Source organism: Rhinoraja longicauda, chromosome 38 (genome assembly GCF_053455715.1).
Source record: "Rhinoraja longicauda isolate Sanriku21f chromosome 38, sRhiLon1.1, whole genome shotgun sequence".
Classification (NCBI taxonomy): Eukaryota; Metazoa; Chordata; class Chondrichthyes; order Rajiformes; family Arhynchobatidae; genus Rhinoraja; species Rhinoraja longicauda.
This window is the reverse complement of record NC_135990.1, coordinates 2,477,120-2,504,924: the sequence shown is the minus strand read 5'-3', so window position 1 is coordinate 2,504,924 and position 27,805 is coordinate 2,477,120. Positions and strand designations below refer to the sequence as shown.

At 49.7% G+C, this 27,805-nt stretch overlaps 1 protein-coding gene across 3 annotated transcripts in view; it reads right to left on the bottom strand.

Annotated features, from left to right (window-relative positions):
• Window positions 1-27,271, bottom strand: part of LOC144610848 (CD276 antigen-like) — a 110,972-nt gene extending 83,701 nt beyond the window's left edge. The window contains exons 1-3 of one of the 3 annotated variants that reach the window (XM_078429816.1): window positions 27,096-27,271; window positions 26,717-26,861; window positions 6,766-6,934 (exon numbers count right to left, since the gene is read on the bottom strand). In XM_078429816.1, the coding sequence (XP_078285942.1) occupies window positions 6,766-6,826 (61 nt within the window). In that variant the 5' untranslated portion in view covers window positions 6,827-6,934; window positions 26,717-26,861; window positions 27,096-27,271. Of the gene's footprint in view, window positions 1-6,765; window positions 6,935-26,716; window positions 26,862-26,937; window positions 27,050-27,095 lie in introns of those variants that run through there. The other 2 variants (XM_078429817.1, XM_078429818.1) reach the window with 2 other exon arrangements.
• Window positions 27,272-27,805: the final 534 nt, after the last annotated feature.

Here is a 27,805-nt window from a genome sequence, read left to right as displayed (position 1 = left end):
ATTTATTCATTTCCCTATGTTCTCTAAATCTCTGTAAAGCGTCTTTGAGTATATGAAAAGCGCTATATAAATAAAATGCATTATCAACTCTACTGCTGAGCCACCGTGTTTTTAAATTCACCGCCCGTGTTACCTTGAGGGATCACTGTAGCACTTGCCACAAACTTGGCAACACTCCCTGGCCCGTGTCCCGTCTGCCAACAAGCCCGTCGCATCCCCCTTCATCCTCTATTCAGTCAATAAGGCGTTAATGTTCCCCATCTGGAGCAAGAGAAGAGGTTCGACATGGAGCGGTGAGTAACAGTGTGGGGGTGGTGCAGATAACCCTCGTGCCGTTACGATTGTGTCTGTTACTCTGGTAATGAGTTGTCAGCGTCTGTGATAGCTTCCATCTGTTACAGCAGCCTCGCTGGAAAGAATGGGATCAGCACCAGCCCACAAATTGCAAAGTGTCGAACAGATAGCACCAAGGTGTGAATCAAGCTTCGTGTAAACACAAAACCCTTTCTCTTCCGAAGGTCATCCCAGCAAAAAGAGAGACACTTCAGTGCGACGCGGTGGCGCAGCGGTAGAGTTGCTGCCTCACAGCGCTTGCAGCGCCGGAGACCCGGGTTCCATCCCGACTACGGGCGCCGTCTGTACGGAGTTTGTACGTTCTCCCCGCGACCTGCGTGGGATTTCTCCGAGATCTTCGGTTTCCTCCCACACTCCAAAGACCTACAGGTTTCTAGGTTAATTGGCTTGGTATAAATGTAAAATTGTCCCTAGTGTGTGTAGGATAGTGATAGTGTGCGGGGATCGCTGGTCGGTGCGGACTCGGTGGGCCGAAGGGCCTGTTTCTGTGCTGTATCGATAAACTAAACTAAAGTTGTTTCCTTGCAACTTTGCTCTATCTTTGATACTTCAGTTTGAAGGTCGTAGGTAGGTAGGAACTACAAGGAAATAGTGAGAGTGCCTCACCTTTACCTGGAAGGTATTTATTCACAAAATGCTGGAGTAACTCAGCAGGGCAGGCAGCATCTCAGGAGAGAAAGAATGGGTGACGTTTCGGATCGAGACCCTTCTTCAGTCTGAGGAATTCGTTGTCGGCTTTAGTTTCCATCCTTTCGATTTTCACGTCTTTGGAACTTAGATTGCTCAGGGTTTAGTTCATTGGCTTGGTGTAAAAGTAAAATGTCCCGTTGTATTTCTAACACGACAATAGACAATAGACAATAGGTGCAGGAGGAGGCCATTCGGCCCTTCGAGCCAGCACCGCCATTCAATGTGATCACGTTAATCATTCTCAATCAGTACCCCGTTCCTGCCTTCTCCCCATACCCCCTGACTCCGCTATCCTTAAGAGCTCTATCTACCTTGCTCTTGAATGCCTTCAGAGAATTGGCCTCCACTGCCTTCTGAGGCAGAGAATTCCACAGATTTACAACTCTCTGACTGAAAAAGTTTTTCCTCATCTCAGTTCTAAATGGCCTACCCCTTATTCTTAAACTGTAGCCCCTTGTTCTGGACTCCCCCAACACTGGGAACATGTTTCCTGCCTCTAACGTGTCCAACCCCTTAATAATCTTATACGTTTCGATAAGATCCCCTCTCATCCTTCTAAATTCCAGTGTATACAAGCCTAGTCGCTCCAGTCTTTCAACATATGACAGTCCCACCATTCCGGGAATTAACCTAGTAAACCTACGCTGCACGCCCTCAATAGCGAGAATACAACTAAAGATACCAGGTTTCTATCCGATTCCTTTTAATCAGACAAATATTTATGTCTTTAAATGAATGATAGTAATTTGTTGATTACCAGCTGTGCTGCAGGCCCATTGGGCGCTAATCACACACAGCCAACCACCTGCTCAAACGGGTAATTATGAGAAAAATATTTTACAGTAAATTAAAGAGAAAGCTGCTATCACCGAGATGTTCTCGATTGAAGTTAGATAGAAGAAACCCAACCCTATTCCTTCTCTCCAGAGACGCTGCCTGGTCATAAGGTCATAAGTGATAGGAGTAGAATTAGACCATTCGGCCCATCAAGTCTACTCCGCCATTCAATCATGGCTGATCTATCTCTCCCTCCTAACCCCATTCTCCTGCCTTCCCCCCATAACCCCTGACACCCGCACTAATCAAGAATCTATCTATCTCTGCTTTAAAATATCCACTGACTTGGCCTCCACAGCCTTCTATGGCAAAGAATTCCACAGATTCGCCACCCTCTGACGGAAGAAGTTTCTCCTCATCTCCTTCCTAAAAGAACGTCCTTTAATTCTGAGGCTGTGAACTCTAGTCCTAGACTCTCCCACTAGTGGAAACATCCTCTCCACATCCACTCTATCCAAGCCTTTTCACTATTCTGTATGTTTCAATGAGGGTCCACCCCCTCATTCTTCTAAATTCCAGCGAGTACAGGCCCAGTGCTGACAAACGCTCATCACGTGCTAACCCACTCATTCCTGGGATCATTCTTGTAAACCTCCTGCGGACCCTGTCCAGAGCCAGCACATCCTTCCTCAGATAGGGGTACAGACCACCCACACATTTGGCACCATTGCCCCACCAGCTCACACTGGCAAAGCCACAGCTCAAAACGTCACGTTTCCATGTTCTCCAGAGATGCTGCCCGACCCGCTGAATTACTCCAACACTCTGTGAAACGTCACCTATCCATGTTCTCCAGAGATGCTGCCTGACCCGCTGAGTTTCTCCAGCACTCTGTGAAACGTCACCTATCCATGTTCTCCAGAGATGCTGCCTGACCCGCTGAGTTACTCCAGCACTCTGTGAAACGTCACCTATCCATGTTCTCCACAGATGCTGCCTGACCCACTGAGTCACTACAGCACTTTGTCTTTTTTTTAAATATAAAACAACCTCTGCAGTTCCTAGTGTCTACATATACTTTTCTTGCATGTTTACAGATCAAAAATTCCAGTGCTTTAAAAAAAAAATGTAATCTAAGTACCACACACAACAAATATTCAAAGGCTGTATTTTGTCAATGCTGTGTTTATCTCCTCCCAGGGTTAATTATGCAGTTCTACAGTGCCAAAGGAGAACGCAACAGAATGATCAAGATAGAAATTAATTTGGAATCTCTTAAACATAGTCATCAGACCAGGCAGCGTCTGTGGAGACAGACTGTTGTGAAGTCGTCAATTTGAACCTTAAAGATAGATTGAGGGGAGAGAGGTCTTTAAGCTGGGCCTTTATTCGCAGGAGGATGAGGGGTGATCTTATAGAGGTTTATAAGATCACTAGACCAAGTGGGTCCAAACCTCTCCTGCATTGGTGCGGCACCCATCCTACACAATAGAGACAATTTACACTTACACCAAGCCAATTAACCTACAAACCTGTAGATCTTTGGAGTGTGGGAGGAAACCGAAAGACCTCGGAGAAACGGTGGCGCAGCGGTAGAGTTGCTGCCTTACAGCAAATGCAGCGCCGGAGACTCAGGTTCGATCCTGACTACGGGCGCCGTCTGTACGGAGTTTGTACGTTCTCCCCGAGATCGTCGGTTTCCTCCGAGATCTTCGGTTTCCTCCCACACTCCAAAGACGTGCAGGTATGTAGGTTAATTGGCTGGGCAAATGTAAAAATTGTCCTTAGTGGGTGTAGGATAGTGTTAGTGTGCGGGGATCGCTGGGCGGCGCGGACCCGGTGGGCCGAAGGGCCTGTTTCTGCGCTGTATCTCTAAATCTAAAAAATCTAAACCCGATGCAGGTCACGGGGAGAACGTACAAACTCCATACAGACAGCACCCATAGTTGGGATGGAACCCGGGTCTCCGGCGCTGCATTCGCTGTAAGGCAGCAACTCTACCGTTGCTCCACCTTGTCATAGATTTAAGGCTGGTGTGGGACTTGAACCAATGGCCTTCTACCTCAAGAGTACTCCCGTGGAAATGACACAAACCCGTGATTGTGGATGGTAAAAGTGAGTAATTTAAGAGTTATTTGATCGAGGGGAGGTTTTAGAAATGCCACAAACCACAGAAGAAAAGCCAGCCTGCATTATTACTGCTGCAAGAGAGAATTATAGTCTTTCACTCACTCTTTCACAGGGACTATATTTTACTTCAGACAGTCCCTGCAGTACTGTTTACATTATTGTTTTAAGACTAAGGTCAGGAAAGCAAAGACAAGAGGGTTTGTGGATGTGGAGTGTGGCTGTGATGGCACATTATAGCTGCAGATAACTAGGGCAGACGATTGGTCACAACTGTAAACACAGCAGGAGAACCTTCTTTAAAGTCCATTTCAGAAACACAATATCATTCTTGCCTTTGACAGTGACAGAGCTGTGGCAGAGAGGAGCAGATACTGCTGTGCAATCTGTCACCCACGCCTGCCTCATCACTCATAGCAACACACACACTCGTTCAACCCGCACGGGTAGTCAATCTCCCTGGCACCCTCCTCTCACTCATGTTCCCTCGCACGCCCACCTCACACACACTCCCCCACACACTCCCCCACACACACACACTCCCACACACACCCCCACACACACACATACTCCCCCCCACACACACATACTCCCCACACACAAACACACACTCCCCCCCACACACACACGCTCCCCCACACACACACACACACGCTCCTCCACACACACACACGCTCCCACACACACACGCTCCCCCCCACACACACTCCCCCCCACACTCTCCCCACACACTCCCCCCACACACACTCCCCTCACACATACTCCCCCCACACAAACACACACTCCCCCACACACACACACACACGCTCCCCCACACACACACACACACGCTCCCCCACACACACACGCTCCCCCACACACACACACATTCCCCCACACACACACTCCCCCCACACACACACGCTCCCCCACACACACACACATTCCCCCCACACACACTCCCCCCACACACACACGCTCCCCCACACATACACACACACGCTCCCCCACACACACACACACTCCCCCCACACACACACACACTCTCCCCCACACACACACACTCCCCACACACACACTCCCCACACACACACACCCCACACACACACACACACACACACACCCCCACACACACCCCCCCCACACACACACACACACACACCCCCACACACGCTCCCCCCCCACACACACACCCCACACACACACACCCCACACACACACACCCCACACACACACACACCCCACACACACACCCCACACACACACCCCACACACACACACCCCACACGCTCCCCCACACACGCTCCCCCACACACGCTCCCCCACACACACCCCCCACACACGCTCCCCCACACACACACACCCCACACACACACACACACTCCCCCACACACACCCCCCCACACACACACATACTCCCCCCCACACACACACTCCCCACACACAAACACACACTCCCCCCCACACACACACACACACGCTCCCCCACACACACACACACTCCCACACACACACAATCCCACACACACACGCTCCCCCTCACACACACACACACTCCTCCCCCTCTCACACACACACCCACTCCCCCTCACACACTCTTGCCCACTCTCATACATACTTACCCGTGTTCTCACACACACACACACGCTCTCAAACCCACTCGCACTGCTTGTGTGTTGCTTTTGATTGTTTGTGCCAAGCAAGTACAAGTTTGTAGATCAACAGTTCTACCATTTCCATAGACTTTTAGCTAGGGTGTGGTCCCAGTCTTCCACCCTACCTCACTGTGGTACTTGCAATTTCTTTTGCACTTCCTCTGTCACTGTCAAGCTACAGTTCTGTAACACTATATTCTACACTCTAGCACTTTCCTCTTTACACTCTCTGCTGCACTTGTGCATGTAAAGGAAGGAACTGCAGACGCTGGTTTACACGGAAGATAGACACAAAAAGCTGGAGTAACTCAGCGGGTCAGGCAGCGTCTCCGGAGAGAAGGAATGGGTGACGGTTCGGGTCGAGACCCTTGTTCGCACCCTGCTTCTGTACGGTTTGATTATACTCGTGTACAGTAATGATTTGAAAGGATAGTATGCAACGTTTTTCACTTTCTCTCAGTTCACCTAGAAACAACAAGCCACCATGAATAAGCAGGCCAAGTCATGACCATCCATCTCATACTTACAGCAAGGAAACTCCAGGAATGTTTGCTTAGCTAACCCATCGATCGTTTGGAAAGTGATAAGGCTGGGTTTGTTTAGAAAGGAGACGAGGAGGAATTTCTTTAGCCAGAGGGTGGTGAATCTGTGGGATCTGTGGCGGCCAAATTGGGCACAGGTGCCCCTCAACCTACGATGGGGTTACGTACCGAGAAACCCATCGGAAACCCAAAATATCGTACGTCAAAATGCATTGAACACACGCGATCATGTGGCCGGAAGCTCGCCATGGGTCGCTGCCTTTTGCACCATCGCGAAGTCGAAATATCGCAAGTCGAAGCATCGTAAGGCGGGGAGCCTCTGTATTTTAAAGTGGAGATTAATAGGCACTTGATTAGGAAGGGCGTCAAAGGTTATGGGGAGAAGGCAGGAGAATGGGGCTCTGTGGGAAAATAGATCAGCCATGATTTAATGGTGGAGTAGACTCAAAGGGTTGAATGGCCTAATTCTGTTCCTATGTCTTATGGTAAGCTTCCAAGGGATATGGGCCAAAATGGGACTATCCTAGATGGGGCATTTTGGTCAGTGTGGACCGAAGGGCCTGTTTCTGTGCAGCATGACTGCGTCTGCCTTGTGCCTTTGAGGGTCAGCAGGCGAATGCAATGCAAAGATGACGTCTTACCTCTGCAAAGTCCCAGCAGGAGAGGCATTGCCAAGCACACCGAGCAGATGGAGACGCCCATCTTTTGAGGCTGGTGAGGAAGTCAGAACGAGGAGGATAGCTCAGAAGATCGGCCTCGTCAGATACCGCACGCCCCTTCACGACCCCGACTAAAACATCAACAACGTGTCTGCAGGGTTGACAAATAAGCAAGTGTCATAGAAACATAGAAACATAGAAAATAGGTGCTGGAGTAGGCCATTCGGCCCTTCGAGCCTGCACCGCCATTCAATATGATCATGGCTGATCATCCAACTCAGTATCCTGTACCTGCCTTCTCTCCATACCCCCTGATCCCTTTAGCCACAAGGGCCACATCTAACCCTCTTAAATATAGCCAATGAACTGGCCTCAACTACCTTCTGTGGCAGAGAATTCCACAGATTCACCACTCTCTGTGTGAAGAAATGTTTTCTCATCTCAGTCCTAAAAGGCTTCCCCCTTATCCTTAAGCTGTGACCGCTGGTTCTGGACTTCCCCAACATCAGGAACAATCTTCCTGCATCTAGCCTGTCCAACCCCTTAAGAATTTTGTACGTTTCTATAAGATCCCCTCAATCTTCTAAATTCCAGCGAGTACAAGCCGAGTCTATCCAGTCTTTCTTCAGTCTTTCTCCAGTCCTGCCATCCCAGGAATCAATCTGGTGAACCTTCTCTGCACTCCCTCTATGGCAAGAATATCTTTCCTCAGATTAGGAGACCAAAACTGTACGCAATACTCCAGGTGTGGTCTCACCAATGCCCTACGATACGATAGAACTTAATTTATCCCAGGAGGGAAATTGATCTGCCAACAGTCATAAAAACACAAGATACATGAAACATGAAATTAAAGTGAGGAGTGGAGAGGATTGGGGATGTGCAATGATTGGGGTGAGGGGAGTGGGAGTCAGTCTCAGTCTACCCCACGACAGAAGGGGGAGGAGTTGTACAGTTTGATAGCCACAGGGAAGAAGGATCTCCTGTGGTGTCCTGTGCAGCATCTTGCGAAACATAGCCAAAGTGACGGGATTATACAGAGAAACAGCACTCTCAATCAGACCACTCGGTCTTCTGAGGCCGTTCATCATCTGTTGATCTACACGATGAATCAACTTTCATATCATATCATATCATATATCTACAGCCGGAAACAGGCCTTTTCGGCCCTCCAAGTCCGTGCCGCCCAGCGATCCCCGTACATTAACACTATCCTACACCCACTAGGGACAATTTTTACATTTACCCAGCCAATTAACCTACATACCTGTACGTCTTTGGAGTGTGGGAGGAAACCGAAGATCTCGGAGAAAACCCACGCAGGTCACGGGGAGAACGTACAAACTCCTTACAGTGCAGCACCCGTAGTCAGGATCGAACCTGTGTCTCCGGCGCTGCATTCGCTGTAAAGCAGCAACTCTACCGCTGCGCTACCGTGCCGCTCCTGCCTTTTCTTTACAAAAGTGCACCAATACCACAAAATAAAAAACCTCATCTCATCTCAAGGATCTGACAAAAGATAGAGCACAGTGTCTCACAGAGCCAGAGACCGTTGTTCGATCCTGACTTCGGGTGCTGTCTGTACGGAGTTTGCACCAAAGATACTAGAGGAGCAAGATAGACCACTCGACCCTAAAAACCGTAGTACGTCAAGGCGCCATTTTAGTAGTCAGAAACTTGCAGAAACATTTTTTTAAATAACAAAAATCTGTGAATTGATAGATGATATATTCTTCATTTTAATGGTATCATCACACATACTGTTCCCCCAAAACACTGATTACACTTCGAGAGACAGTGAACGGCGGGTTTCGCTTACTAAAATGGCTCCTTTGCGTACTACACTTCAGCATAGGCGATTTCAACGGAGCAGTCCATCTTGATCCTCTAGTATCTTTGGTTGCACATTCTGCCTGTGGCCTAGGGGGTTCTCTCCGGGTGCTCCGGTTTCCTTCTACACTCCAAAGACGCACAGATTTGTGGGTTAATTGGCTTTGGTTAAAATGGGGGGGGGGGTGTGTGTGTGTGTGTGTGTGTGTGTGTGTGTGTGTGTGTGTGTGTGTGTGTGTGTGTGTGTGTGTGTGCGTGTGTGTGTGTGATGGTGTCAGTGTTACGGGGTGAACGCTGGTCGGCACGGACCCGGTAGGCCGAAGGGCCTGTTACCACGCAGTATCTCTAAACTAAAGGAAAACTTTCAGCAAGGATCATTAGGTGGCGATAGGGAGCAGGATCTTGGATGGCCAACACACTTCCAGCAGTGTTATCTTGTCAGGAATGAGACTCCAAAACTGTGGCTCCATTTATTAGAATCAGTGAAATGTAACACTAAAATAGACAATAGACAATTGGTGTAGGAGTAGGTCATTCGGCCCTTTGAGCCAGCACCGCCATTCAATGTGATCATGGCTGATCACTCTCAATCAGTACCCCGTTCCTGCCTTCTCCCCATACCCCCTGACTCTGCTATCCTTAAGAGCTCTATCTAGCTCTCTCCTGAATGCGTTCAGAGAATTGGCCTCCACTGCCTTCTGAGGCAGTGAATTCCACAGATTTACAACTCTCTGACTGAAAAAGATTTTCCTTATTTCCGTTCTAAATGGCCTACCCCTTATTCTTAAACTGTGGCCCCTGGTTCTGGACTCCCCCAACATTGGGAACATGTTTCCTGCCTCTAACGTGTCCATATATATAAACATATAATGTTATATATATACAAATGTAGCGTGTTGATAAAGGCAAGGAGCCAGGTATTTTGGGAAGGTATATTTATTGGTTCGTGGGTCTCAGACGGGTCTAGTCTGCCGGAATGGCTTGGCGCCCAAACCTTGTCCTTATATCTCTGAGTCCAGGACCGCCTCCCGGGACTGGTCCATTCCCGTGCCGAGGGGTCGGTAGTAGTATGGCCCGACCCTTGGGAGCCGCCACAGTACCCCCCCCCAGATCCGGAGGCACGAAACGCACTGGTGGTCGCACAACCCGACCGGACCGCGTACGGTAATCGGTCGACAGAGGGGCCGGCGGAGGCACAGTTGGAGAGACAGGCGGTGGGACCCGCAAAGGGGGGCGACCTCGTGGCCGAGGCTGGGCCACCCGCACCGGTTGGTCGATGTCTAAGTGGGCCGGCTTCAGGCGGTCAATTGACACGGCCTCCGGCCGGCCCCCCATGTCCCCATTGCCATATAATCTTATATGTTTCGATAAGATCTCCTCTCATCCTTCTAAATTCCTGTGTATACAAGCCTAGCCGCTCCAGTCTTTCAACATATGACAGTCCCGCCATTCCGGGAATTAACCTAGCAAAACCTACGCTGCACGCCCTCAATAGCAAGAATGTCCTTCCTCAAATTTGGAGACCAAAACTGCACACAGTACTCCAGGTGTGGTCTCACTAGGGCCCTGTACAACTGCAGAAGGACCTCTTTGCTCCTATACTCAACTCCTCTTGTTATGAAGGCCAACATTCCATTGGCTTTCTTCAAATAGACCCTGCTGCCCCTGGTCTATGAGGAAACATCTGCTAGTGCTACTCCTCAGCACTTTTTTGCAGAGACCTATACAGAATATACGTACAGAAGGCACTCTGTTTCTTCTCCTTTGAGCTATCTGCTGTACTTGAGTCTGGCTAGATTACATTTATGAATAGTATTATCAGATCCAATTCCGTTCCGCAAGTTGCATGAATACCTAAACAGATAGGGTAACACAGTAGCACAGCTGAAAGAGTTGCTGCCTCACAGAGCCAGAGACCCAGGTTCAAGGAAACAAACGAGGAAAAAAATCCTTGCCATAGAGGGAGTACAGAGAAGGTTCACCAGATTGATTCCTGGGATGGCAGGACTTTCATATGAAGAAAGACTGGATAGACTCGGCTTGTACTCGCTGGAATTTAGAAGATTGAGGGGGGATCTTATAGAAACTTACAAAATTCTTAAGGGGTTGGACAGGCTAGATGCAGGAAGATTGTTCCCGATGTTGGGGAAGTCCAGAACAAGGGGTCACAGTTTAAGGATAAGGGGGAAGTCTTTTAGGACCGAGATGAGAACGTTTTTTTTCACACAGAGAGTGGTGAATCTGTGGAATTCTCTGCCACAGAAGGTAGTTGAGGCCAGTTCATTGGCTATATTTAAGAGGGAGTTAGATGTGGCCCTTGTGGCTAAAGGGATCAGGGGGTATGGAGAGAAGGCAGGTACGGGATACTGAGTTAGATGATCAGCCATGATCACATTGAATGGCGGAGCAGGCTCCTGCACCTATTTTCTATGTTTCTATGATCCTCACAACGGGTGCTGTCTGTGCGGAGTTTACACGTTCTCCCTGTGACGGAGTGGGTTTCCGAAGTTGCTCCAGTTTGTAGGTTGACTGGCCTCTGTAAAATCTTCCCTGGTGTGTGTAGGACAGAACTAGTGTGAACGGGTGATTGTTGTCCGGCGTGGACTCGGTGGGCCGAAGGAACTATTTCCACGCTGTATCTCTGGATGAAACTAAACTAAAACAAAGACAGCCCCGACATCCTAGCAACAGATTCAATAAAAGTCATCTTTAACATAGTTAAGCCGAATGAAATGCCACCCTGAGCTAAGGTTGCCAACCGTCCCGTATTAGCCGGGACATCCCGTATTTTGGGCTGAATTGGTTTGTTCCGTACGGGACCGCCCTTGTCCCGTATTAGGACCTAGACAGTTTAGGTCACAACACTCTAGGTTTCCGACATTTTAGCTCCGGACAGTCTAGGTCCGGAGGCCAGGGCGCCACCTAACGCAGGTTTCGTAGCCACCCGCCTCTCGGGCCGGGCGGCCGCCATTGTTGGAGCGGGAGCACGTGGCCGCTGGCTGGGTGAGGTCACGTGGGGCGCGGGGCGGTGACGTCACCCTGTCCCGTATTTGGGAGTGAGATAGTTGGCAACCCTGCCCTGAGCTCAACTTAGGGAACATCTGGCAATGCTCAACCTCGAACGTAACAATAGATGGAAGTGGGCCTGAGGGCACTATTTCCTCCATCTGTGACCCTGATCACAGGCCAGGCCTCGCTCCTGAGCAGCACAGGGACAGGATATTGAACGCAGCATCAGTCTAACGGCTCACACCTCTGAAAGGAAGGATCTGACAGATAATGACAAACTTCTTCCTATGGCTGCTTACAATCCAGTCGTACAAACATTGATTTCTCTAACTTCAAGTAACCCTTAGATAGACACAAAATGCTGGAGTAACTCAGCGGGTCAGGCAGCATCTCTGCCGAGAGAGAAGGGTGACGTTTCGGGTTGAGACCCTTCTTTAAACAGAAGAATGTTCTGAAGAAGGGTCTCGACCCAAAACGTCACCCATTCCTTCTCTCCAGAGATGCTGCCTGACCAGCTGAGTTGCTCCAGCATCTTGTGTCTACCTGCTTAGTTTAGTTTAGAGATACAGCGCAGAAACAGGCCCTTCGGCCCATCAAGTCCGCACCGACCAGCAACCCCCGCACACTTACACCATCCTACACACACTAGTGACAATTTATAATTACACCAAGCCAATTACACTTCGGTGTGGGAGGAAACCAAAGATCTCGGAGAAAACCCACGCAGGTCACGGGGAGAACGTGCAAACTCCGTACTGACAGCACCCGTGGTTAGGGTCGATCGCGGGTCTCCGGCGCTGAGAGGTTTTAGTTTGGAGACACAGCTTGAGAAAAGGCCCTTTGGCCCATTGAATCCATGCCTGCCTTTAACCTATCGTTCTCGATGCAAGTACAGAAATTAACATGCATGAGTTGCCAGTGGTTCAAGGTTTAAATCAGCTTAACATAGAATTATGTTTATACCTGTAGAAAGGAACTGCAGATGCTAGTTTATACCGAAGATAGAGACAAAGTGCTGGAGTAACTCAGCGGGTCAGGCAGCATCTCTGGGGAAAAGGAAAGGGTGACTCTACAAGTCAGAATCCTTCTTCGAACCCCCATACATCACCGGTCCTTTTCCTCCCGAGATGCTGCCTTACCTGCTGAGTTACTCCAGCACTTTGTGTCTGTCTTTGGTACAAATTAGCACCTGCAGTTGCTTTCTACATGTTTAATCTGCACCCCTCGATCTCTCTGCTCTACAACACTCCCCAAATGAAAGAAAGGCAGGGATTTCTCCCGGTGGCCTTGCCAGGAAAACAGGAAAACAGATCAACGGCGAGGAATGTTGACCTGGTGAAAGGGAGATATCACTGCTGGCAACAACAGGGCAGCACGGTGGCGCAGCGGTAGAGTTGCTGCCTTCCAGCGAATGCAGCGCCAGAGACCCGGGTTCGATCCCGACTACGGGTGCTGTCTGTACAGAGTTTGCACATTGACTCCTCCTGCACCTATTTTCTATGTTTCTATATAACTGCGTGGGGTTTCTCTGAGATCTTCGGTTTCCTCCCACGCTCCAAAGGTTCTCTACTACAGGTATGTAGAGAAATTGGCTTGGTAAATGTAAAAACAAATTGTCCCTAGTGTGTGTAGGATAGTGTTAATATGCGGGGGTCGCTGATCGGCACGGACCCGGTGGGCCGAAGGGCCTGTTTCCGAGCTGTATCTCTAAACTAAACTAAACTGGAGACCATGGAAGTCTAAGAAGATAACTGCAGATGTTGGTACAAATCGAAGGTATTTATTCACAAAATGCTGGAGTAACTCAGCAGGTCAGGCAGCATCTCGGGAGAGAAGGAATGGGTGACGTTTCGGGTCGAGACCCTTCTTCAGACCGGTCTGAAGAAGGGTCTCGACCCGAAACGTCACCCATTCCTTCTCTCCCAAGATGCTGCCTGACCTGCTGAGTTACTCCAGCATTTTGTGAATAAAGACCATGGAAGTCTACTTGACCACTGTAGTGATCTTGCCTCAGTGCCACATGTACAGTATGAACATCTGCTTTCATACTTAGGAATATCTGATTGAAGAGAGCATTTTCTCGCTCGCCAATATTCTCCAGTTGTTCCAGTGTTTCCATAAAACTCGCACTCAGTCCAAAGTATCTTACTGTGTTCCAGCAGGCAGCGATGAAGGCGCACGCAGAGACAAAATACAGAACTAACTGAGAGCAAGAACTCATGGAATGAAAGGAAGGCTGTGCCTTCATTTCTGGATTCCCCCCAAAATATGTTACAGCAGCCGTAGTCAGGATCAAAGTCGGGTCTGGGGCCCTGTGAGGCAACAACTCTACCGCTGACAAGTGGAAAAGACAAAAAGTTTCTCATCATCAGATCATTTGATTTGACAATTTTCACATTTATTAATTTCTCTCGTAATAAATCCTGACGAATACTTATTATTTGGACTCCTTTGCACTGCACTCTTGGTTTTTCCCCTGTGTCAGGGAGTTTTTTTGGCAGCTGCTTCTACAGAGACAGGCACAAAGTATTTGCGTCAGAAAAGAACTGCAGATGCTGGTTTAAACCGAAGAAAAGGAAAAGGGTCTCGACCCAAAACACCACCCATTCCTTCTCTCCAGAGATGCTGCCTGACCAGCTCAGTTCCTCCAGCAGTTTGTGTCGATCTTCAGCACAGAGTATTTAGTGTAGTTCAGAGATACAGTGCGGAAACAGGCCCTTCGGCCCACCGATTCCACACCGACCAGCGATCCTCGCACAGTAACACAATCCGACACACTCTAGGGACAATTTACATTTATACCAAGCCAATTGACCTACAAACCTGTACGTCTTTGGAGTGTGGGAGGAAACCGAAGATCTCAGAGAAAACCCACGCAGGTCACGGGGAGAACGTACAAACTCCGTACAGACGGCGCCCGTAGTCGGGATAGAACCCGGGTCTCTGGCGCTGCATTCGCTGTAAGGCAGCAACTCTACCGCTGCGCCACCATTCTATCTTTACCTTTCTTTACTAATTTAGTGGAAAGATTCTTTGAATTCTAAAATACTCCCAATCCTCAGGCTTCCTGGCAACTTTATATGATATTTCCCAATACATCTTTCTTTGTAATTTCGCCTACATTCTACAGTTAGACCACTTTCCTGCTGTATTTCTGCACCTCAAAGAGGAATGTATATTAGAAACACGCAGAGGACAAAACAGACCCACTCCCTCATTACCTCCTCCACAAATCGCAACTCAGCACGTTGCAACACTAAGGGCAGTTTACACAGCCAATTATTCTGTCTTAGAACATAGACAATGGAAGACTACAGCACAAGAACACCAATGTCTATGTCTAGTCTTCCAATGTCTATGCTGAACATGGTGCCAAAGCCATCTCTTATCTACCCACACATAATCCGTATCCATCCAGTGATAGGGGTAGAATTGGGCCATTAGCCCCCTGACTTGGCCTCCACAGCCTTCTGACCAAGACTGTGGGGAAAAAACAGTAAACACACCATTTATTACAGCAGTATCACACACCACATATGATCTGGTGAGATGTATAAAATTATAAACAATAGGTGCAGGAGTAGGCCATTCAGCCCTATGAGCCAGCACTGTCATTCATGACTGATCATCCACAATCAGTACCCCGTTCCTGCCCTCTCCCCATACCCCCTGACTCCGCTATCATTGAGATCTATCTAACTCTCTCTTGAAACAATCCAGAGAATTGGCCTCCACTGCCTTCATGAGAGGAATAGATCTGGTAGATGCACAAAGTCTCTTGCCCGGACGGAGTAGGCGAATCGAGGACCAGATTTAAGGTGAAGGGGAAAAGATTTAATAGGAATCTGACAGGAAACTTTTCACACAAAGGATGGTAGAGTTGCTGCCTCACAGTCCTTGCAGCGCCGGAGACCCAGGTTCGATACCGACTGCAGGTGCTATCTGTATGGAGTTTGTACGTTCTCCCCGTGACCTGCGTGGGTTTTCTCCGAGATCTTCGGTTTGCTCCTATGTACAGGTTTGTAGGTTAATCGGCTTGGTATAATTGTAAATTGTGCCCAGTGTGTGTAGGATAGTGTTAATGTGCGGGGATCGCAGGTCAGCGCGGGCCTGGTGGGCCGAAGGGCCTGTTTCCGTGCTGTATCTCTAAACTAAATTAAACAGCTAATTAACACTAGGTATCACAAATGCTGGAGGGGGGGGGAGAGAGGGGGGGAGAGAGAGAGGGGGGAGAGAGAGGGGGGGAGAGAGGGGGGGAGAGAGGGGGGGAGAGAGGGGGGGAGAGAGGGGGGGAGAGAGGGGGGGAGAGAGGGGGGGAGAGAGGGGGGGAGAGAGGGGGGGAGAGAGGGGGGGAGAGAGGGGGGGAGAGAGGGGGGGAGAGAGGGGGGGAGAGAGGGGGGGAGAGAGGGGGGAGAGAGGGGGGGAGAGAGGGGGGGAGAGAGGGGGGGAGAGAGGGGGGGAGAGAGGGGGGGAGAGAGGGGGGGAGAGAGGGGGGGAGAGAGGGGGGGAGAGAGGGGGGGAGAGAGGGGGGGAGAGAGGGGGGGAGAGAGGGGGGGAGAGAGGGGGGGAGAGAGGGGGGGAGAGAGGGGGGGAGAGAGGGGGGGAGAGAGGGGGGGAGAGAGGGGGGGAGAGAGGGGGGAGAGAGGGGGGGAGAGAGGGGGGGAGAGAGGGGGGGAGAGAGGGGGGGAGAGAGGGGGGGAGAGAGGGGGGGGAGAGAGGGGGAGAGAGGGGGGAAGAGAGGGGGGGAGAGAGGGGGGGAGAGAGGGGGGGAGAGAGGGGGGAGAGAGGGGGGGAGAGAGGGGGGGAGAGAGGGGGGGAGAGAGGGGGGGAGAGAGGGGGGGAGAGAGGGGGGGAGAGAGGGGGGGAGAGAGGGGGGGAGAGAGGGGGGGAGAGAGGGGGGGAGAGAGGGGGGGGGAGAGAGGGGGGGAGAGAGGGGGGGAGAGAGGAGGGGAGAGAGGGGGGGATAGAGGGGGGGAGAGAGGGGGGAGAGAGGGGGGGAGAGAGGGGGGGAGAGAGGGGGGGAGAGAGGGGGGGAGAGAGGGGGGGAGAGAGGGGGGAGAGAGGGGGGGAGAGAGGGGGGGAGAGAGGGGGGAGAGAGGGGGGGAGAGAGGGGGGGAGAGAGGGGGGGAGAGAGGGGGGGAGAGAGGGGGGGAGAGAGGGGGGGAGAGAGGGGGGGAGAGAGGGGGGGAGAGAGGGGGGGAGAGAGGGGGGAGAGAGGGGGGGAGAGAGGGGGGGAGAGAGGGGGGAGAGAGGGGGGAGAGAGGGGGGAGAGAGGGGGGAGAGAGGGGGGGAGAGAGGGGGGGAGAGAGGGGGGGAGAGAGGGGGGGAGAGAGGGGGGGAGAGAGGGGGGGAGAGAGGGGGGGAGAGAGGGGGGGAGAGAGGGGGGAGAGAGGGGGGGAGAGAGAGGGGAGAGGAGAGGGGAGAGAGGGGGGAGAGAGAGGGGAGAGGAGAGGGGAGAGGAGAGGGGAGAGAGGGGGAGAAGGGGGAGGAGGGGCTTGGTGTAGTCAGATCATGAATCTGAAGAAGCTCTTGGAACAGGGCACAGGTTCTGTGCGTGCATTCTCTTGGTTCATGTTTCCAAAGACACGATCCAAATACTGCGCTGTAATTTCTCTCCAGACACTCCCGACAAAGTGCAAATCTATTTGAGCACAAGGCACACAGACATAACGACCCCTTAGAACAAGTTACAACCAATATAACACGCAGATGTCAGCTGGTGGGGAAAGCTATGTGGAATGTGTGAGTCATGACCTAATGAGAAGGTAGACACACAATGCTTGAGTAACTGAGCGGGACAGTCTGCATCTCTGGACAGATATGGGTGATGTTACAGGTTGAACCAGCATCTGCAGTTCCTTCCTACACATAATCCTAGACTCTATCACAATTGCCAACATCCTCTCCACATGCACTCTATCGATGCCAATTAACTGAACCCTGAGCAATCTAACTTCCAAAGACGTGAAAATCAAAATGATGGAAACTAAAGCCGACAATGAATTCTTCAGGCTGAAGAAGGGTCTCGACCCGAAACGTCACCCATTCCTTCTCTCCAGAGATGCTGCCTGTCCCGCTGAGTTACTCCAGCATTTTGTGTCTACCTTCGATTTGATCCAGCATCTGCAGTTCTTTCCTACACGCGACTCAATGAGATGCTGCCTGCAAGGTTCAACTAGTGTCAGCAGGAGATCCAGGTAAAGGTGAGGCAATCTCACTATTTCCTTGTAGTTCCTACCTACCTACGACCTTCAAACTGAAGTATCAAAGATAGAGCAAAGTTGCAAGGAGACAACTTTAGTTTAGTTTAGAGGTACAGCATGGAAACAGGCCCTTCGGCCCACCGAGTCTGCACCGACCAGCGATCCCCACACACTAACACTATCCTACACCCACTAGGGACAATTTACATTTATACCAAGCCCATTAACCTACAAACCTGCACGTCTTTGGAGCGTGGGAGGAAACCGAAGATCTCAGAAAAAGCCCACGCGGGTCACGGAGAGAACGTACAAACTCCGTACAGACAGCACACGTAGTCAGAATCAACCCTGGGTCTCTGGCGCTGTGAGGCAGCAACTCTGCCACTGTGCTGACCTCTCTCAACACCTGCGCTCGGTCCGCATTGACCAAACTGATCTCCCGGTGGCCTAGCACTTCAACTCCCCCTCCCACTCCCAGTCTGACCTTTCTGTCATGGGCCTCCTCCAGTGCCATAGTGAGGCCCACCGCAAATTGGAGGAACAGCACCTCATATTTCGCCTGGGCAGCTTGCAGCCCAGTGGTATGAACATCGACTTCTCCAACTTTAGATAGTTCCACTGTCCCTCTCTTCCCCTCCCCCTTCCCAGATCTCCCTCTATCTTCCTGTCTCCACCTGTCTCCACCTATACGTCTCCAAAGACGTACAGGTATGTAGGTTAATTGGCTGGGTAAATGTAAAAAAAATAAAAAAATTGTCCCTAGTGGGTGTAGGATAGTGTTAATGTACGGGGATCGCTGGGCGGCACGGACTTGGAGGGCCGAAAAGGCCTGTTTCCGGCTGTATATATATGATATATGATATCCTTCCTTTGTCCCGCCCCCCCCGACATCAGTCTGAAGAAGGGTCTCGACCCGAAACGTCACCCATTCCTTCTCGCCCGAGATGCTGAATTAATCCAGCATTTTGTGAATAAATACCTTCGATTTGTACCAGCATCTGAGTTATTTTCTTATGTCTCTCAGTGACTGGTTGTTGATTCCCAAATTTCAGATTACGATCACTTTTAAAATTCCACAGTTTCCAAGGTGGGATTTGAACTCATGCCTTTGGATTCTTTACTTAAACCTCAGGAGTACGCGTCGTGTGATTTAACCACTGTGCCAACAGTCTTGCCTTCAGATCAGTAAGAACAATTCTAAAAGTAACCAACTGGTCAAAAATACTTTGGAGAATCCACAGAGATCGAATGTGCTCTATAAATGAAAGTACTTGCTCAATGCCCTTGGCTAAAAAAACTCACCAGCTCTCTGAAAGTGGCCACACTAGTAGAGAGAGTGGTAAAGAAGTCTTATGTTGTTTTTGCCTTCATTGTGCAGGCATTGAGTACAAGAGGCTAGATGCAGGAAGATTGTTCCCGATGTTGGGGAAGTCCAGAACAAGGGGTCACAGTTTAAGGATAAGGGGGGAGTCTATTAGGACCGAGATGAGAACGTTTTTTTTCACACAGAGAGTGGTGAGTCTGTGGAATTCTCTGCCACAGAAGGTAGTTGAGGCCAGTTCATTGGCTATATTTAAGAGGGAGTTAGATGTGGCCCTTGTGGCTAAAGGGATCAGGGGGTATGGAGAGAAGGCAGGTACGGGATACTGAGTTGGATGATCAGCCATGATCATATTGAATGGCGGTGCAGGCTCGAAGGGCCGAATGGCCTACTCCTGCACCTATTTTCTATGTTTCTAAGAGTCACGAGTTCACGTACAAGCATTACAGGACTTTAGTTTAGAGATGCAGCGCGGAAACAGGCCCTTCGGCCCACCGAGCCTGTGCCAACCAGCAATCCTGGCACATTAACACTACCCTGCCCACACTAGGGACAATTTAATCAAATTAAATGATCCACAATTTAAAATATACACAAAACAATAACGTTTTGCGGCTCTACATGCATTCATCAGCGCCGAATTGGGTAGCGTTTAGACATATCCCTATACCAAGCTCCCATGCCACCCATGTGGCCCCCTGGGGTGGTATCCCTTCCCTTGTTTGAGGGGCGTCTCTCTCCACCACACCCTGCCCCCCATGTCCAGCAGCGGAAGGACCCTAGACTGTGGTCCTCCCCCACAGAGCCTTGGCGTTGGCTGCACCAAGCTTCAGTGTGTCCCTCAGCACGTACTCCTGCTGTCTGGAGCGGGCCAGAGGGCTGTTCTACCGCCCTGAAGAAGGGTCTCGACCCGAAACATCACCCATTCCTTCTCTCCAGAGATGCTGCCTGTCCTGCTGACTTACTCCAGCTTTTTGTGTCTGTCCTCCAGAGATGCTGCCTGGCCCACTGAGTTACTTTCCAGCTTTTTGTGTCCGTCTTCAGCTGTTCTACATTCAATGTTCCAACACTGTAATCATCTAAGACTCAAATTCCTGTTCCCCATCTTGTAACTCATGTAGCAAAGGACGTGTGTGTGTGTGTGTGTGTGTGTGTGTGTGTGTGTGTGTGTGTGTGTGTGTGTGTGTGTGTGTGTGTGTGTGTGTGTGTGTGTGTGTGAGTGTGTGTGTGTGTGTGTGTGTGTGTACAAACTAACAAAGCATGTACATTAACTATGTCGCAAATCAATACATCTGAGCCAGTTGACCCTCCCTATAAACAGCTCAGCAGATTGTCGAGATAGATTGCAGACGGAGGTTCCAGTGGAAATTTAATGGAGGAAATGAGCATTCTGTGTTTACAGAAAGATACTTAAAAGAATATTACCCTATTCCCTGGGAGAATCCAAGAACATCTGCAGTAATGGTCAGAAAATGTTCAGTCAACCAGTATAATGTAAACTCCAGCCGTGGAAGAAGTGTGTATTAAAATCAGACAAGGCAAGCAAGTACAACTGAGGTCAATTCTGCACCAAACCACAACTGGCACCAGGGTTTATGGCCTTGGTTTTTAATGCCTCAGATACAGTAAAGAAATTGGAAGATCGACACAAAATGCTGGAGCAACTCAGCGGGACTTGCAGCATCTCTGGATCGAAGGAATGGTGACATTTCGGGTCGAGACCCTTCGTCAGTCTGAATTTAGTATCTGTCTTCGGTGTACACCATTGTGTGCAGTTCCTTCGTACACATAAAGAAGTTGGAAGATTCCTCTCATAATCTTACACACCTCAATCAAGTCTCCACCATTGGTTCAGATTCATTATGGTCACGTGTACCGAGATACAGTGAAAAGCTTTGTGTAGGAAGGAACTGCAGATGCTGGTTTAAACTGAAGATAGACACAAAAAGCTGGAGTAACTCAGCGGGACAGGCAGCATCTCTGGAGAGAAGGAATGGGCGAGAAGGGTCTTGACCCAAAACATCACCCATTCCTCTCCAGAGATGCTGCATGACCCGCTGAGTTACTCCAGCTCTGTGGGTCTATCTACAGTGAAAGCTTTGTTTTGCATGCAAGCCAAGCAGGTCAAATATACCACACATAGTTATAATCAGTTCAAACTGAAGTATCAACGATAGAGCAAAGAGGAAGTTGCAAGGAAACAACTTTAGTTTAGAGATACAGCACAGAAACAGGCCCTTCAGCCCACCAGGTCCGCACCAACCAGCGATCCAAGAACACCAACACTACCCTACACACACTGGGGACAATTTACATTCATACCAAGCCAATTAAACTCCAAACCTGGAGTGTGGGAGGAAACCGAAGATCTCAGAGAAAACACACGCAGGTCACGGGGAGAACGTACAAACTCCACTCAGACAGCACCCGTAGTCGAGATCGAACCCAGGTCCCTGGTGCTGTGAGGCAGCAACTCTACCACTGCGCCACCGTGCCACTCTTCACCTTTCTTCAAAGCAACAATTTTTCATCCTACCAACAACTCTGCAATGCAATTATTTTTTGAAAGCATGTGAGGAAGGAGAGGCAATATTGGATTCTCAAGAAACAGGCAGCTTTTTTTTCCAGACGCAAGTTGTAAAAATAACAGAATGAGATCACATCCCGTCGTTAATCTGAACCCATACCGACCAGTATGTAGGAAGGTATAACCTCAGACGGGGAACGCAAGTCAACTGAGGTCAATTCCTCACCAAACCACAACTGGCGCCAGGGTTTATGGCCTTGCTTTTTTATGCCTCAGATACAGTAAAGAAATTGGAAGATAGACACAAAATGCTGGAGTAACTCAGCGGGACAGGCAGCATCTCTGGAGAGAAGGAATGGAAGATGTTTTGGTTCGAGAAACGAAGAAGGGTCTCGACCTGAAACGTCACCCATTCCTTCTCTCCAGAGATGCTGCCTGTCCCGCTGAGTTACTCCAGCATTTTGTGTCTATCCATGTTGACCGTTGGCTAGTTTGGATAAGAAAGTAACTGCAGATGCTGGTTCAAATCGAAGGTATTATTCACAAAAAGCTGGAGTAACTCAGCAGGTCAGGCAGCATCTCAGGAGAGAAGGAATGGGCGACGTTTCGGGTCGAGACCCTTCTTCAGACATTTTGGGTCTAGAACCGAAGAAGGATCTCGACCCGAAACGTCACCCATTCCTTCTCTCCAGAGATGCTGCCTGACCTGCTGTGTTACTCCAGCATTTTGTGAATAAATAGGCGAGTTTAGATACTGATTAAAACATCAAGTGGTTAACTGTACTGTTTGTTTACCTGTTAATCTTTAATCTGCTAAAAATCAGACAGCCTGCATGTAATCAGTAGCAGCTAGAGAAATTTACCTTGTGAATTCATAATTCTTTGCCAAGATAAATGATCGCACGGCGATGTCTCGGTACATTCAGAAAAGCTTTGAAACAAAAGGTGGTGTCTAATGGTGTCCACCTTCCAAGATGGCGCCCAACCCAGGCGTCTATTTGTGTGCTAGTTTCAGGATCAGATCTACAAACTCGTATTACAATCATTCCACACTCTTGAATCTCTCTATACACTGTGAACGGCTCGACTGTAATCATGTATTGTCTTTCTGCTGACTGGTTAGCACGCAACAAAAGCTGTTCACTGTACCTCGGTACACGTGACAATAAACTAAACTGAACAGAACTATTATTTTGCAGGAGATTCTGTAGCAATACCAGTGCTTTTATCCCCTAAAATAATATTCAATTGCTGGGGCTCTGCACACAAACACCAACCTACACAGACTAGGGACAATTTACAATTTTACCAAGCCTATTATCCTACAAACCTGTACGCCTTTGGAATGTGGGAGGAAACCGGAGCACCCGGAGGAAACCCACGCGGTCAGGGGCAGAACGTACAAACTCCGTACAGGCAGCACCCGTAGTCAGGATCGAACCCGGGTCTCCGGCGCTGTGAGGCAGCAACTCTACCGCTGCGCCACCGTGCCGTCCTTGATGGGCCAAATGGCCTCATTCTGCTCCTACAACTGGCGCTGTGAGGCAGCAACTCTACCGCTGCGCCACCGTGCCGTCCTTGATGGGCCAAATGGCCTCATTCTGCTCCTACAACTTATATAGTCATTGGCACTGATCGCAAGACTACCAGTTGGCCTAGAAAGCTGTCTGCTTTACTGATACCAGTCAGAGATGAGAACCTGTCTGATCAATGTGCAAACACATCAGTCTCAAGAAGGGTCTCGACCCGAAACGTCACCCATTGCTTCCCTCCAGTGATGCTGCCCGACCCGCTGAGTTACTCCAGCGTTTTGTGTCTACCTTCGATTTAAACCAGCATCTGCACTTCTTTCCTACACAACGTGCAAACATAAATGATTATGAGAAATAGGGGCGGGGAAGAGGTTTTGAAAGGAGAATGCGAGTTTTAAAACTGCTCTTCCTAGCCGGAACCTAAAGTAGGTCAGTTGGCGGAGACTTTTGGGTGGGCCACAGCCTCGCACATGGACTCTGTTATTCACAATTACGCACGTCGCAATTGAGGATTGGCGATACACGGAGGGAAAAATTCTGACAAATGGTTAACTTCCCGTCACAGAGCCAGGTGCCACTGAAGCCTCGTGAAGACTTTAACACAAGTCTGATTGACGAAGGTAGCTTAGGTCAACAAGGAAAGCTTTTCCACTTTCTTGCCAGCTCTTTCCTTGCAAGCATCGTACACTCATCCTCTTGCACACTGGGGAACATTAATTACTTTTACACCAATTACACTGCTGCTCCCCTGTGAATATTGTACGATAGACAATAGGTGCAGGAGGAGGTCATTCGGCCCTTCGAGCCAGCACCGCCATTCAATGTGATCATGGCTGATCATTCTCAATCAGTACCCCGTTCCTGCCTTCTCCCCATACCCCCTGACTCCGCTATCCTTAAGAGCTCTATCCAGCTCTCTCTTGAATCCATTCAGAGAATTGGCCTCCGCTGCCTTCTGAGGCAGACAATTCCACAGATTCACAACTCTCTGACTGAAAAAGTTTTTCCTCATCTCAGTTCTAAATGGCCTACCCCTTACGGGTGGCATGGTGGCGCAGCGGTAGAGTTGCTGCCTTACAGCGAATGCAGCGCCAGAGACTCAGGTTCGATCCTGACTTACGGGCGCCGTCTGTACGGAGTTTGTACGTTCTCCCCGTGACCTGCGTGGGTTTTCTCCGAGATCTTCGGTTTCCTCCCACACTCCAAAGACGTACAGGTTTGTAGGTTAATTGGCTGGGCAAATGTAAACATTGTCCCTAGTGTGTGTAGGATAGTGTTAATGTGCGGGGATCGCTGGGGATCTAAAAAAAAATCTAAAAAATCCCCTCAGCGCCTGGCTAGGAAGAGCAGTTTCAGCGCCCGGTGAGACTCGGCCGCGGGGACTTCCATCGCCCGGCTCGGCCGCGGGACGTTTCAGCGCCCGGTGCGACTCGGCCGCGGGACCTAACATCGCCCGGCTCGGCCGCGGGACGTTTCAGCGCCTGGTGCGGCTCGGCCGCGGGGACTTCCATCCCCTTGCGGGGACTGTGCGGGTCGGTCGGGGACGAGCTGTCTGTCCGTGGGCGTGGGGAAGAGAGTGGAAGTTTTGTTGCCTCCATCACAGTGAAGGGGTGTTTGGAGTCACTGTGATGGACGTTTGTGTTGGGGTCATGTGTCTTGTGTTCTTTTTTTTGTTGTGTGACTGCTATGTAGTTTCGTTCGGTACCTTGGTACCGAATGACAAATAAAGCTCTGTTGTTGAACTGTTGAAGAAGTTCTCCTCCCACTCTACTGCTGGTCTTTAATGTGCCTTGTTGTCGAGGGGTCACGCAGCTCCACGGCAAATTGATGGATTGAAAGGTCAGCATGGAAACAGGCCCTTCGGCCCACCGAATCCACACCGCCCAACGATCGCCCGTCCACACTAGTTCTATGGTATCCCAGTTTCTCAACCACTCCCGGCACACTAGGGGGCAATTTACAGAGGGCCAATTAACCTACACCTCTTTGGGTTGTAGGAGGAAACCGGAGCACCCGGACAAAACCCAGCGGTCACAGGGAGAACGTGGAAACTCTACACAGACAGTACCCGCGATCAGGATCAAACCTAGATCTCTGGGACTGTGAGGCATATGCCGACCAACATGCCCCATCTACACTAGTCCCACCTGGCTGCGTTTGGCCCATATACCTTTCTAAAACTTTCCTATCCATGTTCCTCTCCCAAGTTTTTAAAATCATTGTGATAGTACCTGCCACATTTGCCTCCTCCTGCAGCTCGTTCCAAACACCCACCACCCTAAGCTTAAGAAACGTTGCCCCTCAGGTTCCTATTAAATCTTTTCCCTCTCACCTTAAACCTTGACTGCCCTAGCTTAAACAAAGGGCTCTGTGCAATTACCCTATCTATAAGATTACCCCTCATCCTGCACTCCAAGGAATAGAGTCCCAGCCTGCTCAACCTCTCCAGAAAGCTCAGGCCCCCAGGTCCAGGCAACATCCTGATAAATCTTCTCTGCACCCTTTCCAGCTTAACATCTTTCCTATAACAGGGTGAAGAAAACTGAACACAATACTCTAAATGTGTAGGGAGGAACTGCAGATGCTGGTTTACACAGTAGACACAAAGTGCTGGAGTAACTCAGCGGGACAGGCAGCATCTCTGGAGAGAAGGAATGGATTACAGTTCCTTCCCTCCAGAGATGCTGCCTGTCCCACTGTGTTACTCCAGCATTTTTGCATTTATGTATAACACTTTAAATGTGGCCTCACCAATAATGTCTTGTAAAATTACAAGTTATGGCTCGGCGAGATTTTTGATATCAAAGGAGTTATAACGGTGGCTAGGGATGTGCCAACACTTTCAAAGAATACAGAACATGTTTGAAGGGTTGAGCGAGAGTTGTGAATCTGTGGAATTCTCTGCCTCAGAAGGCAGTGGAGGCCAATTCTCTGAATGCATTCAAGAGAGAGCTAGATAGAGCTCTTAAGGATAGCGGAGTCAGGGGGTATGGGGGAGAAGGCAGGAACGGGGTACTGATTGAGAATGATCAGCCATGATCACATTGAATGGCGGTGCGTACAGGCTCGAAGGGCCGAATGGCCTACTCCTGCACCTATTGTCTATTATCAAGGGATAGGATGATGTAAAAACAGCACTAGCAAAGTTTAAACTTAGCTAAGTGAATCTGAAATGAGAAGTATCAGTCATGGGGCGTCTATTGTCTATTGATCTGCTCGTGTTGTTAAAGACAAAGTAACCCAGGGGGCAGGTACAAACAATCCTGAGTGTTTGAAGCTGATAATTTGTCCCAACCCATACACATTTCGGGGTGAAATAGTTTTGCTGGCACACAGCAGAACAGTTCTTTAGTAGTTCCAGAAACAATCCCCACTTGGAACAAGTAGTATAAGAAAATAACTGCAGATGCTGGTACAAATCGATTTGCTGAGTTACTCCAGCATTTTGTGAATAAACCCACTTGGAACAAGACAGTTAAAACGAGGAAGGGGTCTGGACCCGAAACATTACCTCTGCCTTCTCTCCAGAGATGTTGTCTGTCCCGCTGAGTTACTCCAGCTTTTTGTGTCCACTGTTTAAACCAGCAATGTCTGCAGCTGCTTCCAACACAAAGGAAGTGTGAGCCTGGGTCAGGGGAGAGTCAAGTGCTTTGTACCTAGAGAAGAAACTAAAGTTAAAACTGGAGATTGGAAAGACTGCTCACCCACTCACTCACCCACTCACTCACTCACTCAAAGGCGAGATGTGATTGCATTTTAAGATGCAATTGTGAAATATCTTCAGTTTGGATTCACCAGACTTCCTCTTTGTGACCCACCGTTTCCGTCAGCCCTCCCCTCCCTTCTCGTCCCAGTTTTGTAGAGCATTTCAGCGTTAATGTGGACCTTACCCTGCGAGGCGTGGCCGGGGTAGAGGGGAGTCTGGCTGTGGTCTCCCCCGACTCTGGGCGCTACAAGCCAAGCCAAGCCAAGCCTGCAAACGCCAAGCCAACTCAGGCTTAGCAGGAACCCCACACAACACAACACAGCCACAGGGTCCAAACCTTCGGTGCAATTAACGTGTATGTGTGTGGAGCAAGCTCCTGCAATCTTTCCTGGGGCCGGTGGTGTCACCACGCTGGGAGAAACGGTTCTCAGCTACTTTTCATTGGTTTGCAAAGGCAACAGTTTGAAGGAGTTTCCAATAGCGGCTCCGCATCTCCTGCCCTGCACAGGAGTTGTGTAACTCAACTCCACCCCAAACCAGAATCACCACCCCCTCACCCACCCCTCCTGCATCTTCAATAACCAAACTCAGTTACAAGTTGCAGAGATTTACAAAGATGTTGTTCAGAGATGAGATTTAGAACTGAGACGAGGAAAAACTTTTTCAGTCAGAGAGCTGTGAATCTGTGGAATTCTCTGCCTCAGAGGGCAGTGGAGGCCAATTCTCTGAATGCATTCAAGAGACAGCTAGATAGAGCTCTTAAGGATAGTGGAGTCAGAGGGTATGGGGAGAAGGCAGGAACGGGGTACTGATTGTGAATGATCAGCCATGATCACATTGAATGGCGGTGCTGGCTCGAAGGGCCGAATGGCCTACTCCTGCACCTATTGTCTA